This window comes from Leptidea sinapis, chromosome 13, assembly GCF_905404315.1.
Source record: "Leptidea sinapis chromosome 13, ilLepSina1.1, whole genome shotgun sequence".
Taxonomy (NCBI): domain Eukaryota; kingdom Metazoa; phylum Arthropoda; class Insecta; order Lepidoptera; family Pieridae; genus Leptidea; species Leptidea sinapis.
The window spans coordinates 13,561,312-13,587,124 of NC_066277.1; the positions used below are offsets into that span (position 1 = coordinate 13,561,312).

Sequence of the window (25,813 nt, forward strand, 5' to 3'; positions counted from 1 at the left end):
CTGAGCATTTATTCTACCTCTTTCGAAGATAACCAAGTCGGTCCGTGCTTCATAAGTAATGCCGCCCCATATCATGATAGAGCCACCTTGGTAACCTACTGTTTCCACAACAGTACATGGTGCAAACCTTTCATTCTTGCGTCTGTATACACGCTGGCGACCGTCAGGACCGTGCAAGCATATTCTTGTCTCGTCAGTAAACATAACATTCTTCCATTGTTCCATATTCCATTCGGCGTGCTCTCGGGAAAAACGAAGTCTTTCTCTCCGGTGGCCTACGAGCAATTGTGGCACTCGAGATGTTCGAAAAGCTCCAAGGGCATTCTCTCCTAGTCTTCTTCTCACTGTTCTTTCACTCACTTAAACATTGCGAACCTCACGAAGTTGGTTTCGTGCCTCAACAGCTGTAGTGAACCGATTTCTTAGAACATTGGTCACAAGAAATCGGTCGTCACGAGCGGAGGTGCATCTTTTTCGGCCCTGTCCTGGTCTTCGCTCATAAGAGCCAGTTTCCCGAAACCGTTTCACTGCATCCCTTAAGGTGGTACGTGCGACACCAAGCTTCCGCGCCACGTAACGCTGACTAAACCCTTCGTCGATAAGAGCGACGGCTCTCGCCACTGAATTAGCATCAAATGGCATGTTTGTGATGTCTAAACACTAGCTTTAAGTTACGAAACCAAAACAAACTCAAATTGTTTACTTTTAATGCCACTGAAGCAATGTAAGCAGTATGGCAACGATAACGATAATGAGACGAAGTTCGATATTTATCCTATTCACAACTTATGCGTAAAAAAAAACAAAGTTAAGTGGGTAGTTTGTAATTTTTTCGTCACTACATTTCTTTCACACTTCACTTATTTATGCCCAATAACTTACAACTGCGATAACATCAAAATTTGCCACTTTAAAAGGGTGGGCGGTTAATTGTGCCGCTGAGTGTACATTTAAACATCTATGACTCTGAAACAAACATCCATATTCATCATATAATTGCGTGCACCTTACCGGGATTCGAACCCGGGACCTCTAACTTAGTAGGTAGGATCGCTAACCACTCGGCAGTTGTCGAAGTCGATGGACCGACATTATATGAGGAATACATTGGATGAGGGCAGCGCAGGACCGGTTGTCATGGAAATATTTAGGAGAGGCCTTTGTCCAGCGGTGGACAACAGAACAGCAGTGGACGTCTTCCGCCTGATGATGATGATAGATGTATTTAATTAAGGGCTTAGAACTTTTTTGTTGGTGGTTGAAATAAAACAGAAGGGATCTATATTTATGATAATATTTTTTTGAAAAAATACAATACACCATAGACTAATACTATACTAGCGTATAGACAAAGCATGCGATAGAAAGGGAAAGCGAATCTATTGTATGTATTTATGTATGTTTATATGAATTTATGTATGTTAAAGTAAGTATATTGTTTTAAATATATCATTGTCTTGTAACCCATAACACAGGCTATATATGCTTAACTTGGGGCAAGATAATTTGTGTAAAAAGTGTGTCAATATTATTATTATTATTGTAACCGTAACCGATTGAATAGAAATAAGGTAACCAGTAGCTAACGTACACATTGACAAAACAAATTTGATCACGCATATCGAGCTGTCAGGCTGGCCAAATGAGACTTGACAGTTGTAGTGTCGCTCAGAATTTTTGGGTATTTCACGAATCCTGAGTGGCACTGCATTGTAATGGTCAGGGCGTATCAATGAACACTAGCTGAACGTCCTGCTCGTCTTGACCCTTACCTATTTCATAAAAAAAAACAGACTGACAGCCTTGTAGGCTCAGTCTGTTTTTTTTTTTTTTGTTTTTTTTCCATATACCTGTACAATCAAATAAACAAAAAAATATTTTACTTTTAAAGTGCAAATAATACGAAGAATAGGCATGTAGGAAAGAGTGTGAGAGAAAAAATAATTTATGAAAATCTTAATATATTGCGTACTATTGCTTTTTAATTGAATTATTCTGTGTAAGATGTTATTGATAATAAACAATATAATTTATGTGTATGTTAGATTATAACTGACGGAAACGTAAAAAGCGTTGTTAATTATGCAAAATTGTTCTACAAAAGGCTGGCGATAAGATATTATGAGCCCTTCGAATGTAAGGTCAATCAATATGTTTGATTACATTTATGCATAGGGTTGGCAATCGTACTGTAAAATATAGTTTTTCACTGTATCTTATGTAGGTGTTCCAATCTATAACACTCTTAGATCTGGGTAATCTATAGCCCTGACAGAGTACGCTGCGATGGAGGATGTTTGGTGTATCTGTCGATATACAATCATATGATACCTCGCAAAGTGTCTTGAAAATGAGCGACAGCTCCATACACACTATTTACAAGGCAATCCACTGCTATTCTGTTTTTTTTTACATCCTTTTCCATTATTTAATTTAATATTTACCTCAAAAAAATATTGGGCAATTATTTAAGTTTCTAACATAATAAACGCAGTTCAAATTTGAATTTAATATTTATTTATTATACTAGCTGACCTCTACTCGGCGATAGGAATATTCCTTTCAAATTTCAAGTCGTCATATCGTGATGAGTCAATACATAGTTGGAAGTATCTTAAATATTTATAATAGATTAGCTGACTCGTCAGACGTTGTTCTGTATATAAAATTAAGTTTATTTTTATCTCCTGAGAAAGTTAGAAATATATAGATTATAATTAGTTATTCATTTTAAACTATTCTTTCAATTTGATTTCTGAACGACGGGGGACTTATCAAAGGAAAAACAAAATTGTTGTTTTTATTTAATTCCGAGAATTTTCATATGTATTTACCTTTTAAACCTTCTTTGGACTTCCACAAATAATTCAAGACCAAAATTAGCCAAATCGGTCCAGCCGTTCTCGAGTTTTAGCGAGACTAACGAACAGCAATTCATTTTTATGTATATAGATTGCTATTGTGATAAAAGAACAGCAGAAGTTTTTAAGTTGTAACAATTTTATGCCAGACTCCAATGACATTCTATACATATAGACAATGTAGGTCACACCATAATCTTCTATACATTTCTGCATTTCTTTTATTTGTAAATATTACTGGACAATACTAGAATAGGCAGGAATGTAAACACTTTTTCAGTTTAAGCTGCGTATTTTGACTTTAGAACCCTATTTGGACAGTGACATCAATGGAGTAGCAGTTAGGTATTTTTAGATAGTTTTACGTTTGTCAGTCTGTCCCTATTTTCTGATCAAGATCTGTTTAGTCGGAGGTTTGTTACTTTACACTAATATTAAAGGCGATGTTTATTTATTGGTTTGTGCATGTATTTGTTACTCCTTAGCGCCGCCTTAGAAAACCACGTACGTTAACTACAGAACATTAGTGCCAGTTAGATAAATTGTGTATATATATTTATTTTAAGTGACTTAAAAAGTATGATTTCTATTTTTTCTTAATATTACGTATATTCATCAATATGATAGGCAAGACAATCTTGCCGTGGGGTATCCGGCAGAGTAGAATAGACCTCCCTCACTCTTACCGAGGCGTCGTAAAAGCCGACTAAGGTATTTTGACGTCCGTAATATCATCAAGCTTTTGACGTCTCCGATCTTAGAGAAGGAAAACTTGAAATAAACCCGGTATTCTGTCCCGCCGCTTAGGGGCTGGCTGTCAAACCCCAAAGACATCATACAGCCTAACAAACAATTACCGTCGGGAACATGGCTGTAGGAAAAAATACTGTAACTGTACCCCAGGGGGGTACCGGCAGAGCCGGAGAATCCCCTCCTCCTCCTGTATCTGCAGGACGAGGCTGCTCCTCGTATTCTGGGGGGAGCAACCTAACAGCTGTAGGCGGCGACGATATTCGCCATACGTCACGCCAAAACCTAAGTCCAAATTGTTCTCGCCGGGGCGGAAAGTGGGCATCGGAATGCCGTTTTGCGACTTTGAATGTTAGAGGAGGAATGAATGAGAAACTGGATGAAATTTACGAGTTAATGAATGAAAGAAAATTAGATGTGCTGTGTGTGAATGAGACAAAACGTAAAGGGAAAGAGATACTGACGCGCGGCCCGTTCACAGAAATATGGTCGGGAGTTCCAGATGAAGAACATGGCAGTAAAGGCGTCGGTATACTTCTTTCAGAGCGAATGGCAGAATGCATGCGAGAGTATGAGTGCGTAAGTCCCCGCCTTATCTGGGTCCGACTGAAAGTAGGTCTGACACCTCTATTTTTGGTAGGTGTATACGCTCCGGACTCTTCCCATAGTAAGGCGGTAAGAGAAGAATTTTGGGAACAAACGAGAGAAGTTTTGTTATTGCGTAAGTTGAATGAACGTATTGTCATGCTTGGAGATTTCAATGCAAGGGTTGGAGTGAAGCGTGATGGGTATGAAAATGTGCTTGGGACGTTTGGGGATAAGAGTGTGAATGACAACGGCGTATACTTGTTAGATATATGTGTGGAGATGGGTCTGTCTGTGATGAATACGTGGTTTCAGCATAAGATGATACATATGTACACGTGGCAAAAGAAGGAAGGCAATGTTGTGTTAAGGAGTATGATAGATCTTGTGATAGTCGATGAAAGAATAAAAATGAAACTAGTGGATACTAGAGCCTATCGTGGACCAGATGTCGGCACAGATCACTATTTGGTAATTAGCAGAATAAGTGGTTTGTTTAAGCGCTGGCGGCACAGATCAAAAGGGTCAACTACTGAATTAGAACGTATAAAAGTGGAAAGATTGAAAGATCAGCAAGTAAAAGAGATGTATAAAAAGCAATTGAGTGAACGGCTAGAAAAAAGCTGGAGTGATGTTAATGAGGAAAGTGTGAATGATGTATGGTCGGTATTTAAAACCAACATTATTAAATGTGCTGATGATGTATGCGGTGTGAGTAAAAGAAGGCGCAAGAAATGCCAAAATGCCGACTGGTGGGATGATGAAACTAGAAGAATGGTTGAGGAAAAGAAAAAAGCATGGCTGGATGTCTTGGCAATAGAAGCAACAAATAGAGCGAGTGGCGGTATGAATGAAGATAATGTTAAAGAAATCAAGGACAAATATAGATGCGTGAAAGCGAAAGTTAAAGAATGTATAGAGAAGAAAAGGAATGAGAAAAAGTTTCCGGCGCAAGTTTCCGAGATAATATAAAACTGTTTTGGAAACTCGTGAAAGAAGCGCGGGGAACAAATATAAATTCATCTATGAAACTGATTAGGAATGAACAAGGTGAGGTCATACATGAAGAAAGTATGATACTAGAGTGCTGGAAGAATTATTTTGAGAGCTTATACGAGAAAGATGTAAGTGAAAAAGAGCAAGAAGAGATAAAAGATATGTTTGTGGACCCGAGTGATGAAATAGGTTTGGATGAAATTATGAAAGCGTTAAGAGGTATGAGGTCGGGAAAGTCTGCTGGGTATGATCGAGTGACGACTGAAATGTTGAAGGCTGGCGATGGACTAATAGTGAGCCTGCTGCATCGCCTTTTTAATTTATGTTGGAAACAGGGCCAAGTTCCAGACGATTGGACGAAGGCAGTGATTGTCCCAATTTATAAAGGCAAAGGCTCGCAGCAGGAATGTCAAAATTATCGCGGGATCAGCCTTCTTAGTGTTGTTGGAAAAGTGTATGCCAGAATATTGATTGAAAGAGTAATGAATGTGACTAATGACAAGGTATGGGATGTGCAAGCGGGATTTCGGAAGGGAATGGGATGTACGGATCAAGTCTTTTCCTTACGCTGCATCACTGAAAAATGTCTGGAAAAAAACCAGAAAGTATATTGCGCGTTCATAGACTTGGAAAAGGCATATGATAGGGTGAATAGAAAGGAATTATGGAAGGTCTTATCTATGTATGGGGTGGACAATTTTCTGATAAGGGCTCTGAAATCTCTGTACAGGGATTCTCAAGCCTGTGTTCGTGTTAATGGTGCCTATACGGGCTGGTTTGATATCTCCAAAGGTGTCAGACAGGGTTGTGTAGCGTCGCCTTGGTTGTTCAACCTATTCATGGATAGATGCATGAATGATGTGAGAGAAATGCAATGTGGAATCAATATGGAAGGGTTGTGTGTTAAGTGCCTCTTGTACGCCGATGATCAAGTCATTTTTTCATCATCGGTAAATGAGTTGCAACAAATGATTGACTGTTTGAACGGGAGCTTTAAAGAGAGAGGTTTGAAATTAAATGCAAGAAAGACGAAACTGATGGTATTTGAGAAGGATGAAAGGTTGACTGAGTGTACTATCACGATTGAAGATGAAAGGGTAGAACAAGTTACAGAATTCGTATATTTGGGTAGCATGTTTACAAGAGACGGAAGATTTGAAGGTGATATTGAAAGGTGTGTGAATGGAGCGCTGCATGCCTTTATAAACGGTAAGACTGTGCCAATAGAAGCGCGAATGGCTGTACATAATGGAGTGCTTGTCGCCACGTTAATGTATGGAAGTGAGAGTTGGGTATGGCAGAAGAAGCATAAAAGCAGAATTAACACAGTTGAGATGCGATCACTGCGTAGTATGTGTGGGGTAAGACTGACTGATAGAATTCCGAATGCGGTAATACGAGCGCGCTGTGGTTTGAAAGAGGATGTTGTGACAAGGACTGAAAAAGGAATGCTTAAATGGTTTGGACATGTGGAGCGAATGAGTGAAGAAAGAATGACGCATCAAATATATAAGGCAAGTGTGTGTGGGCAAGCCGGTCGCGGGAGACCTCGTAGAACATTCGTCGATCAAATTGGGGACGTTTTGAGAAAAGGAGAGGTCCGAAGCACCCGCAACCGGCGAGCATGTATGAAAAGAGTAATGAATGTAGAGGAAGCTCGTGAGGTGTGTAAGGATAGAAGCAAATGGCATTCTATTGTCTCTGCCTACCCCGACGGGAACAAGGCGTGAGTATGTGTGTGTGTGTGTGTCATATTGTTCTAAGGGCCTTAAAAAAAGAGCCACTCTATAGTTTTCATTTCTGACTGTGTGCTTGTCGCGTCCTTTCATCTGTCTCATTCTCAATAACTGTACCATATTTAATGAAAAAATATTCGCTTGTTAAAAATAAACTTTCCGGTGATAAGTCACACCATATTTTTTTTTGCGTCGTTAACGTATTATTTGAGCACTTTATTAAAGCACACTTAAACTTGGTGATTGACACACGACTAAGGAGAAAAGTGTGCTTTTGTGCGGTGTTTTACGACATGGGTACCTTCAGAAAAAGCGAGTAAAAGCCGGCAACGCTCCTGTGATTCATCTGGTGTTGCAAGAGAATGTGGGCGGCGGTGATCACTTAACACCAGGTGATCCGTACGGTCGTTTCTCCTCCTATTCCATTAAAAAAAAACAATGTATGAATATTTTTGATCTGATTAATAAAATGAAACCATAAGTTATTCATTTCTTATTTATTGCATCATTGTTATATTCAGGTGTTCCTTAATTTTTAAAATAAATAATGTCTTTACTGAGCCTCACAACGATTCCAAATAACAAAGAGAGTTCTAGTTAGTACTAGTTCAATAATAATATCACCGGGACGTTGAACCCTATCACATGTTATATTGCTTGTGTTTAGGGTTGCCAGGTCGCCAAACCTAATAACCGGCTAGATCAGCCGGTTTGCCCGGACGTTTGGGTAAGAAGGCCGGTCTACTGGGCCTATTCGACAATCGTTACGTCATTAATAATACGCCAACGATCGAGTTTATACTTTCAAGTGGCAGATATTTATTTATCTCAGAAAGAATTACAAATTCACTTACTGAGATAATACTTACTAGTCTATTAAAAACATATTATGCTTCATAAATTAATAATTGAACATAAATTAAAAATAAAAACAAAATAACATGTACTATTTAAGTGATTACAAAGTACCGGCTTAAAGGGACTAACATATATTTTTTTTTCTTACTAAACTATATAATTTATTTGTGTTTATGAAAAATCCTGTATTTGTGTATTTTTGCCTCTTTTTTAAGGTTTTAAATGACTTGGCTTATTTTATTTATATATCTGTGCACCCAGAAATTTAATATTTCTTCTCCCATAGTTCTTGTCCGAGTGCTTCGGTCAATATTGTGCTTTCCCTAAAGAGTAATATTTTTTGTAGGGTTACCTTTTTTGTGAATGAAATTTGTGTATTAATGTCTTTAGTTTCATTTGTGTAAATGAAATTAAAGCCAAACGTGCAAGTCACACTTCACGCACCGTCCATTTTTGAACGATTTTTCGAACTACGAGATCAGGCTTCATTCATTCGTGGTAACGAACCGTGCAATTCGCAACCATCCAACCATCAAGTCCTACCATTTTTGAACGGTGTTTTGTTGCTGAATCTGAGTCTATTAATTAAACATTCCAATGACTCCTTCCATTTCGTTATATAGCTGTAATGTGTTGTTTTTTAATATAATTATTGCTAAATTTTTCAGAAATTTCCCTTGCACTGTGTTCATATGAATGTGTCAACGGAAAGAATATGGTGTTATCTATGCGAAAAAGAGGTCCACATCAGGGCTGCCTTAGCACAACGAAAGGTAAGCCGGCTCGAAGGACCACTTTTATGTTTGATATTTACTTAATCACTGTTGTCACTGAGAGGGTGGACTGTCAAAATTATAATGCATTGGTTTTTTCACTGAGTTTATATAATAATATACTGCAGAAATTAATAATTAAAGTGAAATTACTGGGAAAATGAGATTTAACATCTTATGTCTCAAGGTGCAATTGTAGTAGCGCTCAGAATTTTTAGGTATTTCAAGAATCCTGAGTGGAACTGCATTGTAATGCTCGTCTCGTCCCTTATTTTTATAAAAAAAAAAACGCTTATTGACGTAACGCGTTATGGCGCCAGCCTGTTTGGCTTGCCTTTCTCTTACACATACGGCAGCGGTACGTAGACTCCTCCTTTCTCACTCTAACCAATTGTTACTTTTGTAGGATTAAATAATGATTCTAATAATGTACATACACAAAATTATATTGTACATATTGGAGTATTGTAACTAAGAATAAAATATAGTTTATAATCAATAAAAGATTTTATTACTAAATAACCTTTCCTTACATTTTCATATTAATATACATAAAATTTAAGTTATAACCTAAGTTTTTGTCAAAATAATTTCAATATTAAATAGTTTAAATTAGATTAGTTTAAGTTATCACTTCTGTGGGGCGTCCCGAGACGCACTCGTTTTTTAAATAATATACCTCTTTGAAAATTAAGAATAAAAGTTATTTTTCTCAGATGAGTCCAGATTCAACGTGCATAGAAGGATTCGTAAGTCCACGGGTGGGGTCAGGCGGCATCAGCGTCAATAACGACGAGCTAGACCAAGATGATATGGATTATGATGGAGACCAACGACCAAGAGGTGATAAAGAGATAATAATTACTAGAGACGATATGGATAACCGGTAGGTGTCCGGTCGGATAAGTGATACAAAAAGTATTTTATGGTTCCATACTAAGACAAATCATGCATAGTTAAATACATGATTAAAGATACATAATTCGATTACTGATATTGATCATTTGTCAAAAATATAATTATAAGTAAAGTATTTATAAGTAGATACTAAAAGTATATGCACTAGTGAATATCATATAATATAGTGGATATCCTCGCAACCTGCCGAATATCCGGTATCCGGCCAAGCTACTAACCGTTCCATCTTCAATCTCCATATCAAATAATGGTTACAAGTTAGAGGTGTAAGGCTGCATTTAGTGCTCGACCGACCGTCAGCGCTCACATCGGTCGAGCGTAGCTATAACTATGAAAACATAATACTATGATCGCGTCCAGCCCAACTGTCTGATGTCGGCTGATGACTTGCTACGCGCGTAGCGCTACGTCGCGCGACGAGAATCATCGGTCCGCTGACGCGCTATGGTGATAAATGAGTGCGTTCAGTTCTACGCTGACTGTGCGACCGACCGTACGCACGCGTAACATCTAACATCGTCATCAAAAATCGTAACGAAAACTTCGTGTTCTGGCAATTTTGAAAATATTGTACAAACTGCTTCAATGCTCTATAATAATTGGTTGAACATGATATCTTCTCCGACTTTAATACCGTAATCGTTTGGCGTAAGTAGTACGCACATATTAAGGAGGTTAAAAATAAATTCATTTTTCTTCGGTACACTCGACCGACATCAGCGCTGACCGCGTTTTTTTTCTCATGACTTCATATTATTAATTATAATAATATGTAAATCTTCATCATCTGCTTGATTATTTTTAATGCACGGGACGGCCTACAGCAGATTTAGTCTGGTCTAACCATCGCATAGCCAATCTAGTAACTTCGGCATAATTTTTTTTTTTAGTAATCGAGACTCCTAGGGAATCGCGGGTCTTGTCACCTCGCTTGAGGAAGTTGGTGAGGAAAGCCGGGTGGAAAGCTTCTGTGGGATCCGACGCCATTCAGTATATTATGCAATTACTTCCAGTAAAGTGGTTTAAGTTGATCCTCGATGAGTGCATCGGCTCTTTCTCCAAGCATCATCATTCATAAGTACTCGTTGAAGTTATTGTAAAGATGCATGTATTTTTCAGGTCTAGTGGGTCTCCAGAATATGGGCAACACCTGCTACATGAACGCGGCACTCCAAGCCCTCAGCAACACACAGCCTCTGACGTCATACTTCTTGGAGTGTGCTGGCGCTGTTGCTGTACTGGCGGCGGATAAGAAACCTGGATTGAGTCGGTAAATATTTTACCCAACCCACAAACTTTTTTTTTTTTTAATGAAAATAAAGTATGAAAATACGAGAGGAGCAGGACGTTGAGCATCTGATGGTAATTGATACGCCCTACCCATTTTCACGGCAGAAATAGGCGCCGTTGTGGTACCTTTAATCTAGCCGGCATGCAAAGAGCTCCCAAAAGGAGCCTCCCACTGGTAATGGTAATGATTGTTCTCCTTGGGTGTTTTCTTTTGTAAAGACACGCTTAACATAATTCCTCTGTATAAAACAGCCGCTCCAGTCTGTAATAAGAGAAATAAAGAAGAGTAATGTAATGTAATCGTTGTTACACAACTATAGAATTGTGCGGACGCGTTTATCTTGATTCTACCTTCCTATTCGTAATTCAGTAATTCCAAATTCACAATTAAAATGTTTAAGTGCGTGCGTTGTGAGTGTGAGTTTAGAGATGGAGCACAATGCTCAGTCTGCCAAGGCTACCTTGATTTTCCTTGTGCGGGCATTACGGAAACAGGATACCGAAAACTAGGCGAAAGGTGCAATCACCTTTCGCCTAGTTTTCGGTATTCAGGCATTGGCCTGAAGTGTCCATTATGTAAGACGGCGGGATCATCAAGTCCACGATCAATCAGTTCTCCCACTCTATTCGAGCTCTCTAATATTGCATCGGACCTCAAACGATTAATGTCCTTGACTTCCACATTACCAGTATTGACTGAAAACATTAAGTCAATTCAACAAGATATTGCAGAACTAAACGCACTAAAAGTTGATATCGCTAAGATAAAATTGCTAAAGACGGATATGTCAGAGATGAAAGCATCACTAGAATTCATCCACCAGTCCGTTGATGCGCTTTCATCCAAAATTACGGATATTGACCGCGAGGTTCAAGAACTGAGGAAGACAAAAAATGACGTCACTACTCTGAAAAAACAATTTGAAGAAATTCTAACAGGCCAACGTGAATACGAGCAAAGAGCCAGACTCAATAATATGGAAATCAAAGGTGTTCCCTTATCTAATAACGAGAACCTCTTCTCTTTAATAATTAAAATCGGCGAAGTTATTAAATGCCCAATAACCAAAGACCAAATAAATTATATCGCAAGAGTACCAACGCGTAATGATAAACGAAACAAATCGATTAATTAAAGATGATTTTATCGCAGCAGCAAGAACACGCACCATCACACCGACTGATTTCAACTTACGAGGAGACAATCGCATATTAATTAATCATCACCTAACGCTTGAAAATAAATTATTCCTCAACAAAACCAAAGGACTCGCTAAAGAAAACAACTATCATTTTACCTGGGTAAAGGGATGCAAGATTTTTATTCGGAAGTATCCCACTTCACCTGTGATAAATATCAAATCCGAGGCAGATTTGAAAAAACTTACAAATTAACTGGTAATGTATTTAGTACGTCATCTCGATATTTTAATTCTTTTGAATAATAATATAACAGGGTTTATAATAATAATAATATTGACACACTTCTTTACACAAATTATCTTGCCCCAAGTTAAGCATTTATAGCCTGTGTTATGGGTTACAAGACAACGATATATTTAATACAATATACTTACTTAAACATACATAAATTCATATAAACATACATAAATACATTTAAACATCCATGACTCGGAAACAAACATCCATATTCATCATATAATTGCTTGCACCTACCGGGATTCGAACCCGGGACCTCTAGCTTAGTAGGTAGGATCGCTAACCACTCGGCTATACAGGTCGTCAAATATATGTGAATTGTATACCGTCTAAAATTAAAAATTTCATAAAATCAATTTGTATTAATATTTTAATGAATAATCTACTATATTATTCTAATTCCAAATTAGGGGGCATTGTAGTTATGACTTATAAATACCTCAATCCTCTTCAATATAATATTGTTACGTGTAAACTTTTAAATTTTAATAAATCAAGCTGTTTTTATATAAATTTAACTATTAATCTACGAAATTATAAAAATTACAAATTAAGGGGCATTGTAATTATGTATTATAAATATTTCATTCATTCTCAATATAGCATAATACCGAGTAAGCTTTTAAATTTTAACAAACCTAGCTGTTTTAATATACTAACTATTAATGTATGAAATTATAAAAATTACAAATTAAGGGATATTGTATTTATATGTAATAAATATTTCATTCTTTCTCAATATTGTATACCGTGTAAACTTTTAAATTTTATCAAACTCAGTTGTTTTAATGTATTAACTTTTAATCTACGAAATTATAAAAAGTACAAATTAAGGAGTAGTATATTTATATGTTATAAATATATCATTCTTTTGATTTATTGGATGAGTCTAATCATACTTTATCTGACATTGGAGATATTGAGATTGATGCATCGGAAGAACTTAAACTAATGCTGTCATTAGACCTAAAGAAGTCAGCTGGCCCTGACAACATACCTGCTATCTTTATAGTTAAATGTGCTAAAAGTTTTTGTACTCCTCTTACAATCCTATTTCGAAGATCCTTCAAAGAGGCTTGCATTCCAACCATCTGGAAGTCAGCATAAATAACACCGATTTATAAAAAAGGTCGTAGGGACATAATAGAAAATTATAGACCCATATCTAAACTGTGCATTTTCGCCAAAATATTGGAAAAAATTGCATACAAGCAAATATATGCTACACTTAAACATACATTTAGCCAATCAATAATTCTTATATCGCTGGTAAGCTATACGTCGTCCCATTGTCAGACAGTGTGTACGCATAAGGTGAGTTACCGTCGATAAGTCTATTGGCACAGAAAAGTCAACGATAGTTACGATTTTTATCTCAAGTAAGAGATAGACAGTATATTTGGAACGGCCGTAAGTGCGCAAACAGCCCAGTCAAACTATCCAACTAACCTGCGTCCAACAACTTATTGCGTCCTCATTAGAAGTCTGTGCGCTTAGGCACTTCTTTTCGTAAACCTGGAGTAGGACAGTCAAGAACAATTCCCGTGAAAATGGTTACTAGCTCATTAACTTTCCCTTTTTTTTTCAGAGCATACCAAAAACTAATGAAAGACATGTGGAGTAGAAGAACGAGAGGCTACGTAGTACCTAATGGTATTCTATACGGGATGCGAAATGTAAGTGTGCTGAGTGAACGAATTTTTTTTATCAATATGAATGGGAATAATCGGCTAGACGTGACGATGTCCCTGTTGCTAAGCTGTAAAAGCGTCAAAAAATGAGTTTAGAATTAACCTCTATTTTGAGCAATGCAAGCACACTAACACAAAGTGTATAACACGCGAGTGTAAGACATTTTCATCGGTTGTCTAACAGCAAGAGAGGGTCTCTCTTATCTAGACGTATAAATTATCTATGATTCAAATGTGAACTAAGGGCCTTGCGGTGGCTGTGTGTGATTTAAATAAAAGTTTTTTGAATATATTTATAGTTTTATATATATTTTTATAATCGTTATTAAAATGCTCGCATAGTTGTATTTTCATTTATTTATTTACAGTGAGTATTGATACATCACTGTACTAAAAAAAAAATCTTGTGTTTTCATTTATAATTTACATTTTTTTAACTTATCCTCCTTTAACTTTATCATTTTTTAACGTATCCTCCATGTTGTTTTAAGTCGATCAGTGCGCACAACCGGCGCGGGCGCTAGCTTGAAGACGAATGCGACTTCTAAATGAGCGCTCTACTGATGGACAACTAACTTCAATCACGTCACCGACAGTGACGTACACAGTGACAACTTCAAACACACTTTGAAAGATGACATTCGCCATCAGTTCAGCCCAATACACAGAGTAGAATATAATCATACAGGCCATATTACTTTTATATTCTAATTCTCCGACATATAGTTTTTGACGTTGAGCAATTTTTTTAATTAAAGTAATTTGTAAAACGATGGAGCAGTAAATGTTGATTTCACAGAATGAATTTCTTGTCATAGATTGTGACAGTACTGGGCTACTTTTAACATCTTAAACCTGAAGGTGTACCTTTTAGTATAGTGTCCGACCGAAACCGGAATCGAATTCGTATCTTCGGTATCTGTTTCGGTTTTACTAAACTGAATTCGTAACTTTACAGAATCAGACATGTTCAAAATGTATTGTTGACTGAAATTTGGCTTATACGCATATTTAGAAAATTTAAATTTTAAACGTGTAAATAATTCACGAATACAGTGTCGGTACTGCCAAGGGTTGGGTAGAATTAATGCCAAAACCGACAGTGGTGCCGTAGCTATATATATATACACAAAATATACCTATACATTATTTTGGGGATGCTGCGATATTCTTACCAACATGATCCCAGAATGTTTAAAATAAATGTATTACGAAATTCAAAAGTTAAAAAAAAATCTAATTATTTGACATGTAATGATAATAAATTATCTAGTAAAATACAGATAATACACATAAATAATATAATTAATTATAAAAAATGTAATATATTGACATCTGATAGGTTACACCTATCTACATAAGATACATAATAGCTTTAAGGGTAAATGTATACACTTCTACAATAAAGTCCCAGCCACTGTTCAGGCATTGTCTATAAATAAATTTAAATGTTTTATAAAAAAATGGCTCTGTCGTAAATCCTATTACTCCACTGCTGAATATCTAAATGATCGGACAGCCTGGGACTAGATTGTGATTATTTTATAGCAACTGTACAATATTGTATATTTTTATTGAAAAGAGCGCAAAAAAAAAGAATGCTGGGAGAGTTTCTTGCGCCGCTTCTTCTCTCTCAGAGCGCCATTTGTTTCCGAAGCGGTAGTAGTATAAGAAATGACATCAAAAAGAATTCTAAAGGAATCAATTTTGAGAAAATAAATGCCTTTTTATGCCTTTTTTTTATGCCTAATTACTATAAAAGACAGATAGCAAAATCGCTTTCATATTATTTATTTTATAACACGGCCAACTATTTCGCAATCCCGTCTCCTGCTTCTTTTGAGCAGGTTAGTTGTAAGTTGATAAGCTCTGCTTCTATTGAGCAGTGTGATAGCTTTTTGGACTCTGCTTCTATTGAGCGGAGTAATGTTTTGGTAACCACTGCTTCTATTGAGCAGAGTATTAATTTAAGTAAAGATTTGGAATATTTTCCAAAAAATTAAACAATAAGACAATAGGCGACTCGAATGTATTAGGAAATTCAAAAGAATTGTTGAATTCAAAAGTTCTGTGTGGTTACTATAACATAAATGAGTTTTTTTTCTTAATACCACACATTGGGAATGGAGCGTCGGCCCTCAGGCTGAATAATAAATATTATATTTAAAAAACCAATCGAATTGAGAAACACCTCCATTTTAAAGTCGGTAAAACAAAAGAAAAGCCGCTGAGTTTCTTGCACCCGTTCTTATCTTGTCTGAGGCATGAATGTTCAAATGGGTGGTAGATTCCGATGTTCGTATATTAGTTCATATATTATCTTGAATAAAAATATTTTAATTTTAATTTGGCTTATTTCGAATGGCAGGTTCATCCGATGTTTCGTGGCTACCAGCAACACGACACGCAGGAGTTCCTCAGGTGCTTTATGGATCAACTGCACGAAGAGCTTAAGGAACCGGTAATTTGAAATACTAATAGCTAGCCTCGACTTAGCCTTCGGATTTTTTGTCTGAGTCGTCTAACGACGACTTTCAATATTCGTTCATAATATGAGATTAGTTTGAATCAAGTCCTTGTCTTCCGTCAATCGCTGCAGAATCATCATTTATTATTAATAAAGCAATATTAACATATCTATATAATACTTGTAAAAAACTCTTACCCTGCTACCCTTTCTTTATATTTATACAAATACCAAGCTAAAAATCCCGTACGTAATTCCATTGAAAGTTTAAAAAAAGATGTTTCTAAAACGTTTCAAAGCAGTTATTCAAATGCCAAAAGCAGATAATGGATTGCAATAATAGTCTCCGATCGCCAAATTTGGATTATGGTGAAACTTTCTCCTACGTTCTACATACCCGTTTTGGTCCCCTCAATAAAAAATTATAATAAAATCTTGTATCCTTGAGGTATTGGACGGTACACCGGAAGACAAGTTGGCATCGGAATCGGAGAACGAGCATCAAGAGTCGAGGAATTATCGAAGACGAGCCGTGTCCTCTGGAGGTATTTATACTTTATTTTGTGCAATCAAAACTGTTCTTTGGTAGCCGGTATGTCATTGGCGCTGCCCACGCTATTTTGCCTCAGTGTAGGAAATACCTAATTAACTTTTATCTGTAGCAAGTCTTTTATAAATAAAAAAAAATGTAATGATGTATGTAGGAAACGGAGTTATAATTGGCATGAAATTGACACTTTGGTATTTGTATCCTTCCTAAAAAAACGAATACCCAAAACAATGAATGGGATTCACGCAATTACTTTATTTAGTTTTAATAATATCTTCACAATTCTCTGGTATGTGATGAAATCAGAAATTGACAAAAACTCAGCAATGAACATAATGAAGGATGTATCCCGCTTACATCTGAATCAACTGCAATTCATCCGTTAATGTTTATAATCGAATAGTGTTTGATATCGTTCATAGATGTCGCCCTAAGCCATCAAGGACGCGTTATCTAAGTTCATTATAGAAGTGTGACCTTACTTATTATGTAACTGATGAATAGAGAAGGATCCGGGCCAGATAAGGACGTCCGAAACGAAAACAATAACATTGTAAACAAAAACAAAATTTCACGTGCAAAATTTACCAAACTATACCGGTAAAGAAATCAGCTGAAAGTACAAACTGAAGAACTCCGTACAGATTTGGAAAATATTAGAAGAGATTATAAGGAAATTGTGAGCTCTCTTCTTCAGTCTGAGCTATTAACAATACAAAAAAATCTGGATCATGTGTCTCAACAATATGAGATTTCTCAAAAAGATAGCAGAACACATAACGGCTATGGATGAATTGATTGAGTTAAGCACATATAACACAGTGTTTTAATTCAATCACTAAAATATATAATTGCAACTGTCAGTTTTCTCCGGGCCCTTCGGGCAAAAAAAGTGACATAAAATCAATTTCTCAGTCTGTTGGGGCTCACACTTCTCCAGGTATTGAAAATCAACATCCACAAATACTTTCTACCCATAAGAAACATATAAAAATCTACAGCGATGATCTGGGAAGAAATATGGGGTTGATTTTTCATAAAATAAGTAATGGGCAGTCAGTAACAAATATTTGCATGCCAGGGGCAACTTATTATCAAATTATTAGTGATACTCACTGCAATAATACTTCTATTATTGTAATGATTGGGAGAAGAGGGAATTTAATTAAAAAAAATTACAAAAACTAAAAATTACAGTGACTTAAAAATAGAAAATCTTATAATAGTCACATTTCCATACATGCCTGATTTGCCACAGGAAAACAAAATAAGATATAATTTGAACAATATGTTAACCCTATTGTCTAATTCTAATTATTTGACATGTAATGATAATAAATTGTTTAGTAAAAACAGATAATAGACATAAATAATATAATTAATTATAAAAAATGTAATATATTGACATCTGATAGGTTACACCTATCTAATTACTATAAAAGATAGATAGCAAAATCGCTATCATATTATTTATTTTATAACACGGCCAACTATTTGGCAATCCCGTCTCCTGCTTCTTTTGAGCAGGTTAGTTGTAAGTTGATAACCACTGCTTCTATTGAGCAGTGTACTAATTTAAGTAAAGATTTGAAATATTTTCCAAAAAATTAAACAATAAGACAATAAGGGACTCCTCTAGCAGTGTAAAAACAAGTAATTTAACATGTACTAGAATATGTAATCATTGTAAAATTGCAAACCTGATGCACCAAAACATGCAAGGATTATTTGGTAAAGAACTTGAACTGGAGTTATTTATGGATCATAAAGATATACATATTTTATGTTTAACAGAGCACTTGCTAAGAAAATATGAGCTCATCTTTAACTTCAGTGGTCATCAGGTGGCAAGTGCGTTTTGCAGAGAAAAGGCTGCGTGGCGGTTCTCTTATACTTCTTCTTCTTCTTATTTAAATTCAAAGAACGTGAAGATATCGTAGGCCTCTCTGTTGAACGTACCATTGAAATAGCCTGTGCAGAGCTCGATCGCGCCATTATTGTTAGTATATACACCTCCAGATGAAGTATATGAATTATTTGAAAGTGTATTGGAGGAGGTTTTATTAAAATTATGGAAGTCGAAGAAGTATATCATGATATGTGGTGATTTTAATATTAATTTATTAGAAAAATCCACCACCAGTGTTAGATTCAGATCTTTGTTCAAATCATATGATTTAACCAATATTTTCTTAGAGCCTACTAGAGAAACCGGCACCTTCAAAAGCTGTATTGATAACATATTTTCAAATTATAAACCCATTTCTCAGGCAATAATAAAATAACTGAGTTCAGACCACTTTGGCCAGTTAGCCTCTTTTAATATTGAGGTCAATAAATGTTCTAAAATTAAAAAGTTTACGTTTGTTCCTGTGAATAATAGTCGGATGGAGAAATATAGAGGTAATGTGTCAGTTAAACTCTCAAATTTGGATTTATTGAAACATAATATTAATCCTAATGAAATGTATGATATGTTATTTAAAATAATTAAAACAGAGTTTGCTTCTATATTTACTTCAAAGACAGTCAAGTCAGGTGGTCTCTTGTCATTTAATGATTGGGCAACAGCTGGCATTTATAGGAGCAGACAAAGGCTATATGAACTATATAGTGGGAGATCATTATATAATCATGATGCATCTTTTCTCGAGTATGTTAAAAAATTCTCTAAATTATTTAAAAGTGTTTCTTCTATTGCAAAGTCTCTGCATATCAGACAGATAATTAAAAATGCACCGAATAAAATAAAGATGACTTGGAATGTGATTAACTGGAAGAGTGAAAGACCGCTACATTGAATACAATTTATCAATAAACAATACTATAATTCAATCTCAGCAGGAAGTTGCTTCTGCTTTTGAGAAATTTTTTTCAGACATTCCAGTTTCTATCACAAGCACTCTTGTCTTCTCCATTAGTGTTGCTGAGTCACTTCTTCTGAAAAATGTTAAAGAATGCCAACAAACTTTCAATTTTAGTTTTGTTAGCCCTGGAGAAATAATTAAAACTTTTAAGTCTCTCGACATGAAAAAAACTGCTGATATATGGGGCATTTCTGTTAAAATAATAAGTTCAATAATTGATGTCATAGCACCACATCTTGCAATAGTATTTAATAATTGTATTAATCGAGGCGTGTTTCCTGACCTTCTGAAACATAGTAAAATTACACCAATATTTAAGTCGGGATGCTCTTCTGACCCGAACAACTATCGTCCTGTGTCGGTTTTGCCGACCCTTAGTAAAATTTTTGAAAAAATAATTTTAAGCCAAATGCTTACTTACTTTAACTCTAATAAGTTACTTCATTTGAAACAATTTGGCTTTACTCGGGGACGTTCAACAACGGCTGCAGGTGTTGAGCTGATCAAGAATATTTTTGATGCCTGGGAGGAATCGCAGAATGCACTTGGCATCTTCTGTGATTTATCTAAGGCTTTTGATTGTGTTCAACATTCAACGCTGGTCAGGAAGCTATACCACGATGGCATAAAAGGAACTGCGCTCGATCTTCTGACTTCATATCTAAACAATAGAATTCAGAGGGTCGACGTGAATGGCAGGAGATCTCTCTGGTATGGGGGTACCACAAGGGTCTAATCTTGGACCGTTCCTCTTCCTTATCTATATAAATGATCTTCCTAATCTTATAGAGAAAAAACATAAGGTAGTATTGTTTGCGGATGACACTTCACTGATTTTCAAAGTGAAAAGAAACCAAGTTATGTATGACGAAGTGAACGATATTTTATCTGAGATCGTGTACTGGTTTAGCGCTAATAACCTATTGTTAAATAGCAAGAAAACTAAATACATTAAATTTACCGTACCAAATGTCAAAAATGTAAATGCAAATGTTTTGTTAAACGGAGAGGTGATAGAACCGGTGGAATCTGCTATATTTCTTGGCATAACTCTAGATTCCAAATTACAATGGGGGCCCCATATTGAAGGATTGGCGAACAGACTTAGTTCTGCAGCATAAGCGGTTAAATGTTGAAATTGCTTTAATTTTTCTTATTATTAAATCATTTAATTTAACTAATTTAATTATCTAATTCAAAACTTCTCTATTTTTTATTATTATTATTAGGGTTATATCATGAATGAAATCAAAACATACTAAACTGAAGTTATTAATATAGGATTATAGTTTAATTAAAACATTTAATTTAAATGTATGTATTTACTGTACTCAATATTTGTCGGCAGCTAGTGACTCGCCATTGTTTGCCAGAATGAGGAAGAAATCGCCGGCTTCCTCGTATACCGAACCTAGACACGATGGCTACTTGAGGTAATTTTCTTAATTCGTAACATAACATCTGTGCATACGAGCACTTACGTACGTACAACGTAAAGTGTACATGTTATAGAAATTTTTACCATCTACTTTACAGTTGACAACCTTCTCAACTATTTATTTTTATGTTTGCATATTATTAGGAAATTCACTTGAGGTGTCGCTCTTTCAAATCTAAACAATTTGTTATTTTTTAAAGTGATACCCTCACTTCTAGAATTAAACAAAATTTATGAACGATGCGGTATTCGAACCTAGCGCGTTTATAAATCTTGGCATGTCTTATTCCACTCTCAGGTACTGGCTTTATTTACAGGATCGAGTCCCGCATCGTTCATAAATTTTGTTTACAAATTTCAACTGTGCAATGATTAAATAAATTTGAATTGTTTTGATTTCATAACGCCGAGTAATAGGCATAAACAGATTATATTATGTTTATTAACAGCAATTATTTAATTATTTTTTTAGTAAGGAAGGTAAATTGTATGTGTCCAGGATAGAATCACAGAGGGAAGGAGCGAGGCACCGGAGGTCAGCAAGTTTCGCTGGCACTCACTTCGCCTATAACGTCCTCACACAACAGATCAACGGTATACTATAAAGTAGTGTAAAAGCTTATGAATGTTTATGTAACCATATTGAGGTGCTTAGGTAATGCTCAGAGGAGGGATGAAAGTGGGCTACTGATTGCACAAATTCATAGATTGAATATGGGGGATGGGGGATCACCCGATGGGAAAGATTGACCAAGAATAAGAGATTATTTTATTGAGAGGTGTAATTATTTTATCTACACCAATTCTTTAAATCCTCTATTAAAGATTCTGAAACAGTTAGCTAATTGCCAATATTGCCAACACCCAATGTTCTAATAACCATTACATCATCCAAACGAGTGTTGTAATGTTGTACTGAATTTCATAACAACACTCCTATGTTTTTTTTTTTCGATCCCTTCATGCGCAAAGAGTTTCAACAGACAGTCACATTCTTATTGCTCGATGCGTGGTATCTGTATGAATTTCAAAAAAAGAACATTTTCGTTTACGCGCGTTCCACACTACCAGAACGTCGCGCGCCCTTAAAAAAAAGTTTTAAAGTTATTCAAATCCCCGCCATTTTTCTTCGATATTTTTATTGTTTTGTTTACAAAAAATGAGCGATTCATTTTAAACGCTGTAAAAGAACGCTGTAAATTTTAATTATTGCACTAAACAAATTGTAAATTACTACTAAAATAAATAATTGTTTCATTAATACTTAGTTTTGTATATAATCAGTAATGAATGATATTAGGTTACTACTAGGACTTGTGTTTTAATGTTAGCCGTAAGCTAACTGTTCTAGAATCTTTCAAAGGATTCATATTCTGCGTGTAGATAAAGTCTTGTATGCAACTGTTGATAATTAGGTATTAAAACACTCATGTGATACTATTATCACACTCGGCTTCGCCTCGTGTGATACATCCACATTCGTGTTTTAATACCCCTTATTACACAACAGTTGCATAAATAACTATTAATCAATTGTTAGTTGTAACTCTTCGAAGTTTTGTCTGCAGGATCAAGTCTCTTGTAATATATTATTGCTTTTATGAACATTGATTCGATAGGAGTTTCATGAACAAAATATTGACGACAATCTAGTAAAAAATCAAATTTTTAGGCAGTGTTAATAATAAGTAATATTTATTATTATCAAAATATTATTTTCTTATAATCTAATATAATATATAAAATAAGGTCTATTAAATTGGGGAGAAATAAAATAGAAAAAAGGTTCAATAAGATGAATATATAAATAATTTATATGTGTTATGTGTTGGTGTGTGAGAGAGTGAGTCGTTTGCTGTTCTGGTCCATATATCACTTATTTTCTTTTATATCATCTTCCCATCTTATTACTTTTCTGCCCTGTTTTCTATTTCCACCTCGTGGTTGACATTTCGTTTCAATGCTTAACCACTTTTTTATGCTGTCTATGGTCATATATCCTGTCCATTGCCATTTGAGTTGTCAATTTTTTTTATATTATGTTTTCCACTTTGGTTGTAAGCCTTATTGCCCTTGCTCTTTTCCTGTCTTCCATTCTTTCCATCGCCCTTTGGCATATTCTTAGTTTTAAATAATGTTTTTTAGTCAGAGCCCAAGTTTGGCAGCCATATGTTAGACATGGTACGATACATGAGTTAAACATTTATCTTCATTGAGTGACTGTCTCTTTTCCAGGCATTGGAAACTCATTTCTCTGTATTATATAACACTTATTATGTTTGTGAAATAAGCATAAACACATTTTCTATAAGAAAGGCATGATTGTATTTATGAACTAAGTTGATATTTGACATTTCTGTGGTCAGGTCCGTCAAAAGAGTCGCCCCAGCGGGACATAGGGTCCGAGTCAGAGCTATCGGGTTCAAGCGAAGCCGAGGAGCGGTACGAGACGTGTTCTAGCGGCGCCAGCGATACAGACCTCCATATACACAAGTACGTATATCTAGCAGTTAAGTGTCTAGTCCGGAGATATGTTTTTCTTGGTCGGGTCGCACGCCAGACTATCGTGGGGCGATAATTCAACGCTCCCACAGGAGTGGGAGGGGCGTTAAATCTGAATTCAAACAAACACCAGATTAATCTCGATTATGAAACATTATTAGTTAGTTAATGACCCTAACTAATAAACTAGATGTCCTGGGTTCGAATCCCGTTAGGTGCAATCATTTATATGATGAATATGGATGTTTGTTTCTGAGTCATGGATATTTATATGTATTTATGTATGTTTAAGTAAGTATATTGTATTAAATATATCGTTGTCTTGCACCCATAGTATAGGTAATGCCTAGTTTGGGGCAAGATAATTTGTGTAAAAGTTTGTCAATATTATTATTATTTTAACAGACCATGACCGCGGCTGCGCCTTGCTGACCAATTACTTCTTTAGAACTATGAATGATCATTCTGTGTGATATTTTATTTTAGTGCTTTTAAATTTTGAACTGTTCACCAGAGGCTAAGAGGATATGTGTGCCATTCGCCTATATTAGACCCACTGTTTAACTGTTTAAAGATTGATTCAAGGCATGTCGTTATGTCTTCTTAAATAATACACACTAATATCATCTGGAGTTGGACGGTGAAGTAGTTGTCAGTGAAAGCGTGCGATAAATCGACCAGATAGAAAACGCCTCTAATAGGACCGCTTACACGATGGATGTTGTAAGTTATAAATAAAACTCACCGAACTCGACAAATAGTCCTGCTGAAGGTTCATATACAAATAATTAATCGGTAGTTCTATAACCACTTACGCAATGCTATAATTGCAACTAAATATTATGTTCTTGGAGTTGTTTCAGTTCGAAATCAAGATAAAAACCACGATATGCCACCAACGAATTCTTTCGTATTTTTGCCACATAATGCAAGGGGTAATGAGAGCCTGGAGAAATTGATCGTAGTTGGGAACACAAATAGCAAGCGAGCCCGAGGCTGATCTCCTACCTGATGGACCGACCAAATAAAAGACTCCAGGTCTTCGACGTTTAGCTTCGTCGTCAGGGCCGCGATGGACAGAATCCGATGGAAGCAAATAGTCCAATCCAAGTGTGGACCATTTGTTGATGACCGCGATCTTCATTCATAAGAGAACGATTAGAGAGAGGGAGTAGTTGTTTAAAGTTCAGCATGTTGTATATGTGTGCGCTTGTTGAGTTTTCAATAAATATCTCTCTCTTTAGACGCTCTAGTCTGTTCTGCAGCAGTACCGAAGAGCTTCTCGTGGATCCAGTATTTTGTGAACTGCTCGAACCAATTGATCCTGCATAAAAACGATTTCGCAACTAACACAAAAATTATCCGCACCATCTGAATATGTGTAATTACTCCCAAAGTAAACGTGTACTAAACTAACTCTATAAATCTTAATATTATTATCTAATATATAAAATTCTCATGTCGCGGTGTTTGTAGTTAAACTGCTTCGAAACGGCTTGACCAATTCTCATGAAATTTTGAGTGTATATTGGGTAGATCTGAGAATTGGACAACATCTATTTTTCATCCCCCTAAATGTTAAGGGTGGTCCACGCCAATTTTTTTTTAAATTTGTTTGATTATGAGTCAGCATTAAAAAATACATACTACTTCAAATTTACACCCATCTACGATCAACAGTTACTTTTGTATCGCGATTTTAATATGGGCAATACAACGTTTGCTGGGTCAGCTAGTTATTATATAAAATGCTAATGTTCGTATGTCCACGGTTTTCTCCATCATGCGCAACTTCGATCAAATTCTCGTTGGCATGGCAAATACTCCTCGGTCCTCTGGTGTGCATAAGGGAGTTTGGTTGGGATGGAACGAAGTGGGTAGTTGTGGGTGGCAAAAATGTGAAATTATAATTCTAAAAATTTCTAAAATAATCTAGAAATTTCTAAAATGGTTTCAATACTTATTTTTTAAATTTTAAATTTTGCCCAGCATAGCGGGTGGGAACGGCTAGTAACAATAACAAGCTGCCAACGGCTATTTTTTTATTATTTTACTTGGATACGAGTCGACTATAAATGTGTGTGTTGGACA

At 35.8% G+C, this 25,813-nt stretch overlaps 2 protein-coding genes across 2 annotated transcripts in view; both read left to right on the forward strand.

Annotated features, from left to right (window-relative positions):
• Positions 1–25,813, forward strand: part of LOC126967623 (ubiquitin carboxyl-terminal hydrolase 20) — a 44,523-nt gene that overhangs the window by 5,719 nt on the left and 12,991 nt on the right. The window contains exons 3-11 of the mRNA XM_050812181.1: positions 8,455–8,559; positions 9,276–9,402; positions 10,597–10,747; positions 13,796–13,883; positions 16,267–16,359; positions 16,814–16,910; positions 21,131–21,215; positions 21,720–21,814; positions 23,587–23,713. Of these exons, the coding sequence (XP_050668138.1) occupies positions 8,455–8,559; positions 9,276–9,402; positions 10,597–10,747; positions 13,796–13,883; positions 16,267–16,359; positions 16,814–16,910; positions 21,131–21,215; positions 21,720–21,814; positions 23,587–23,713 (968 nt within the window). The remainder of the gene's footprint in view (positions 1–8,454; positions 8,560–9,275; positions 9,403–10,596; positions 10,748–13,795; positions 13,884–16,266; positions 16,360–16,813; positions 16,911–21,130; positions 21,216–21,719; positions 21,815–23,586; positions 23,714–25,813) is intronic.
• The window catches only part of LOC126967644 (craniofacial development protein 2-like), a 113,202-nt gene continuing 91,015 nt past the window's right edge, over positions 3,627–25,813 (forward strand). The window contains exon 1 of the mRNA XM_050812213.1: positions 3,627–5,839. Within this exon, the coding sequence (XP_050668170.1) occupies positions 3,729–5,168 (1,440 nt within the window). The 5' untranslated portion in view covers positions 3,627–3,728 and the 3' untranslated portion in view covers positions 5,169–5,839. The remainder of the gene's footprint in view (positions 5,840–25,813) is intronic.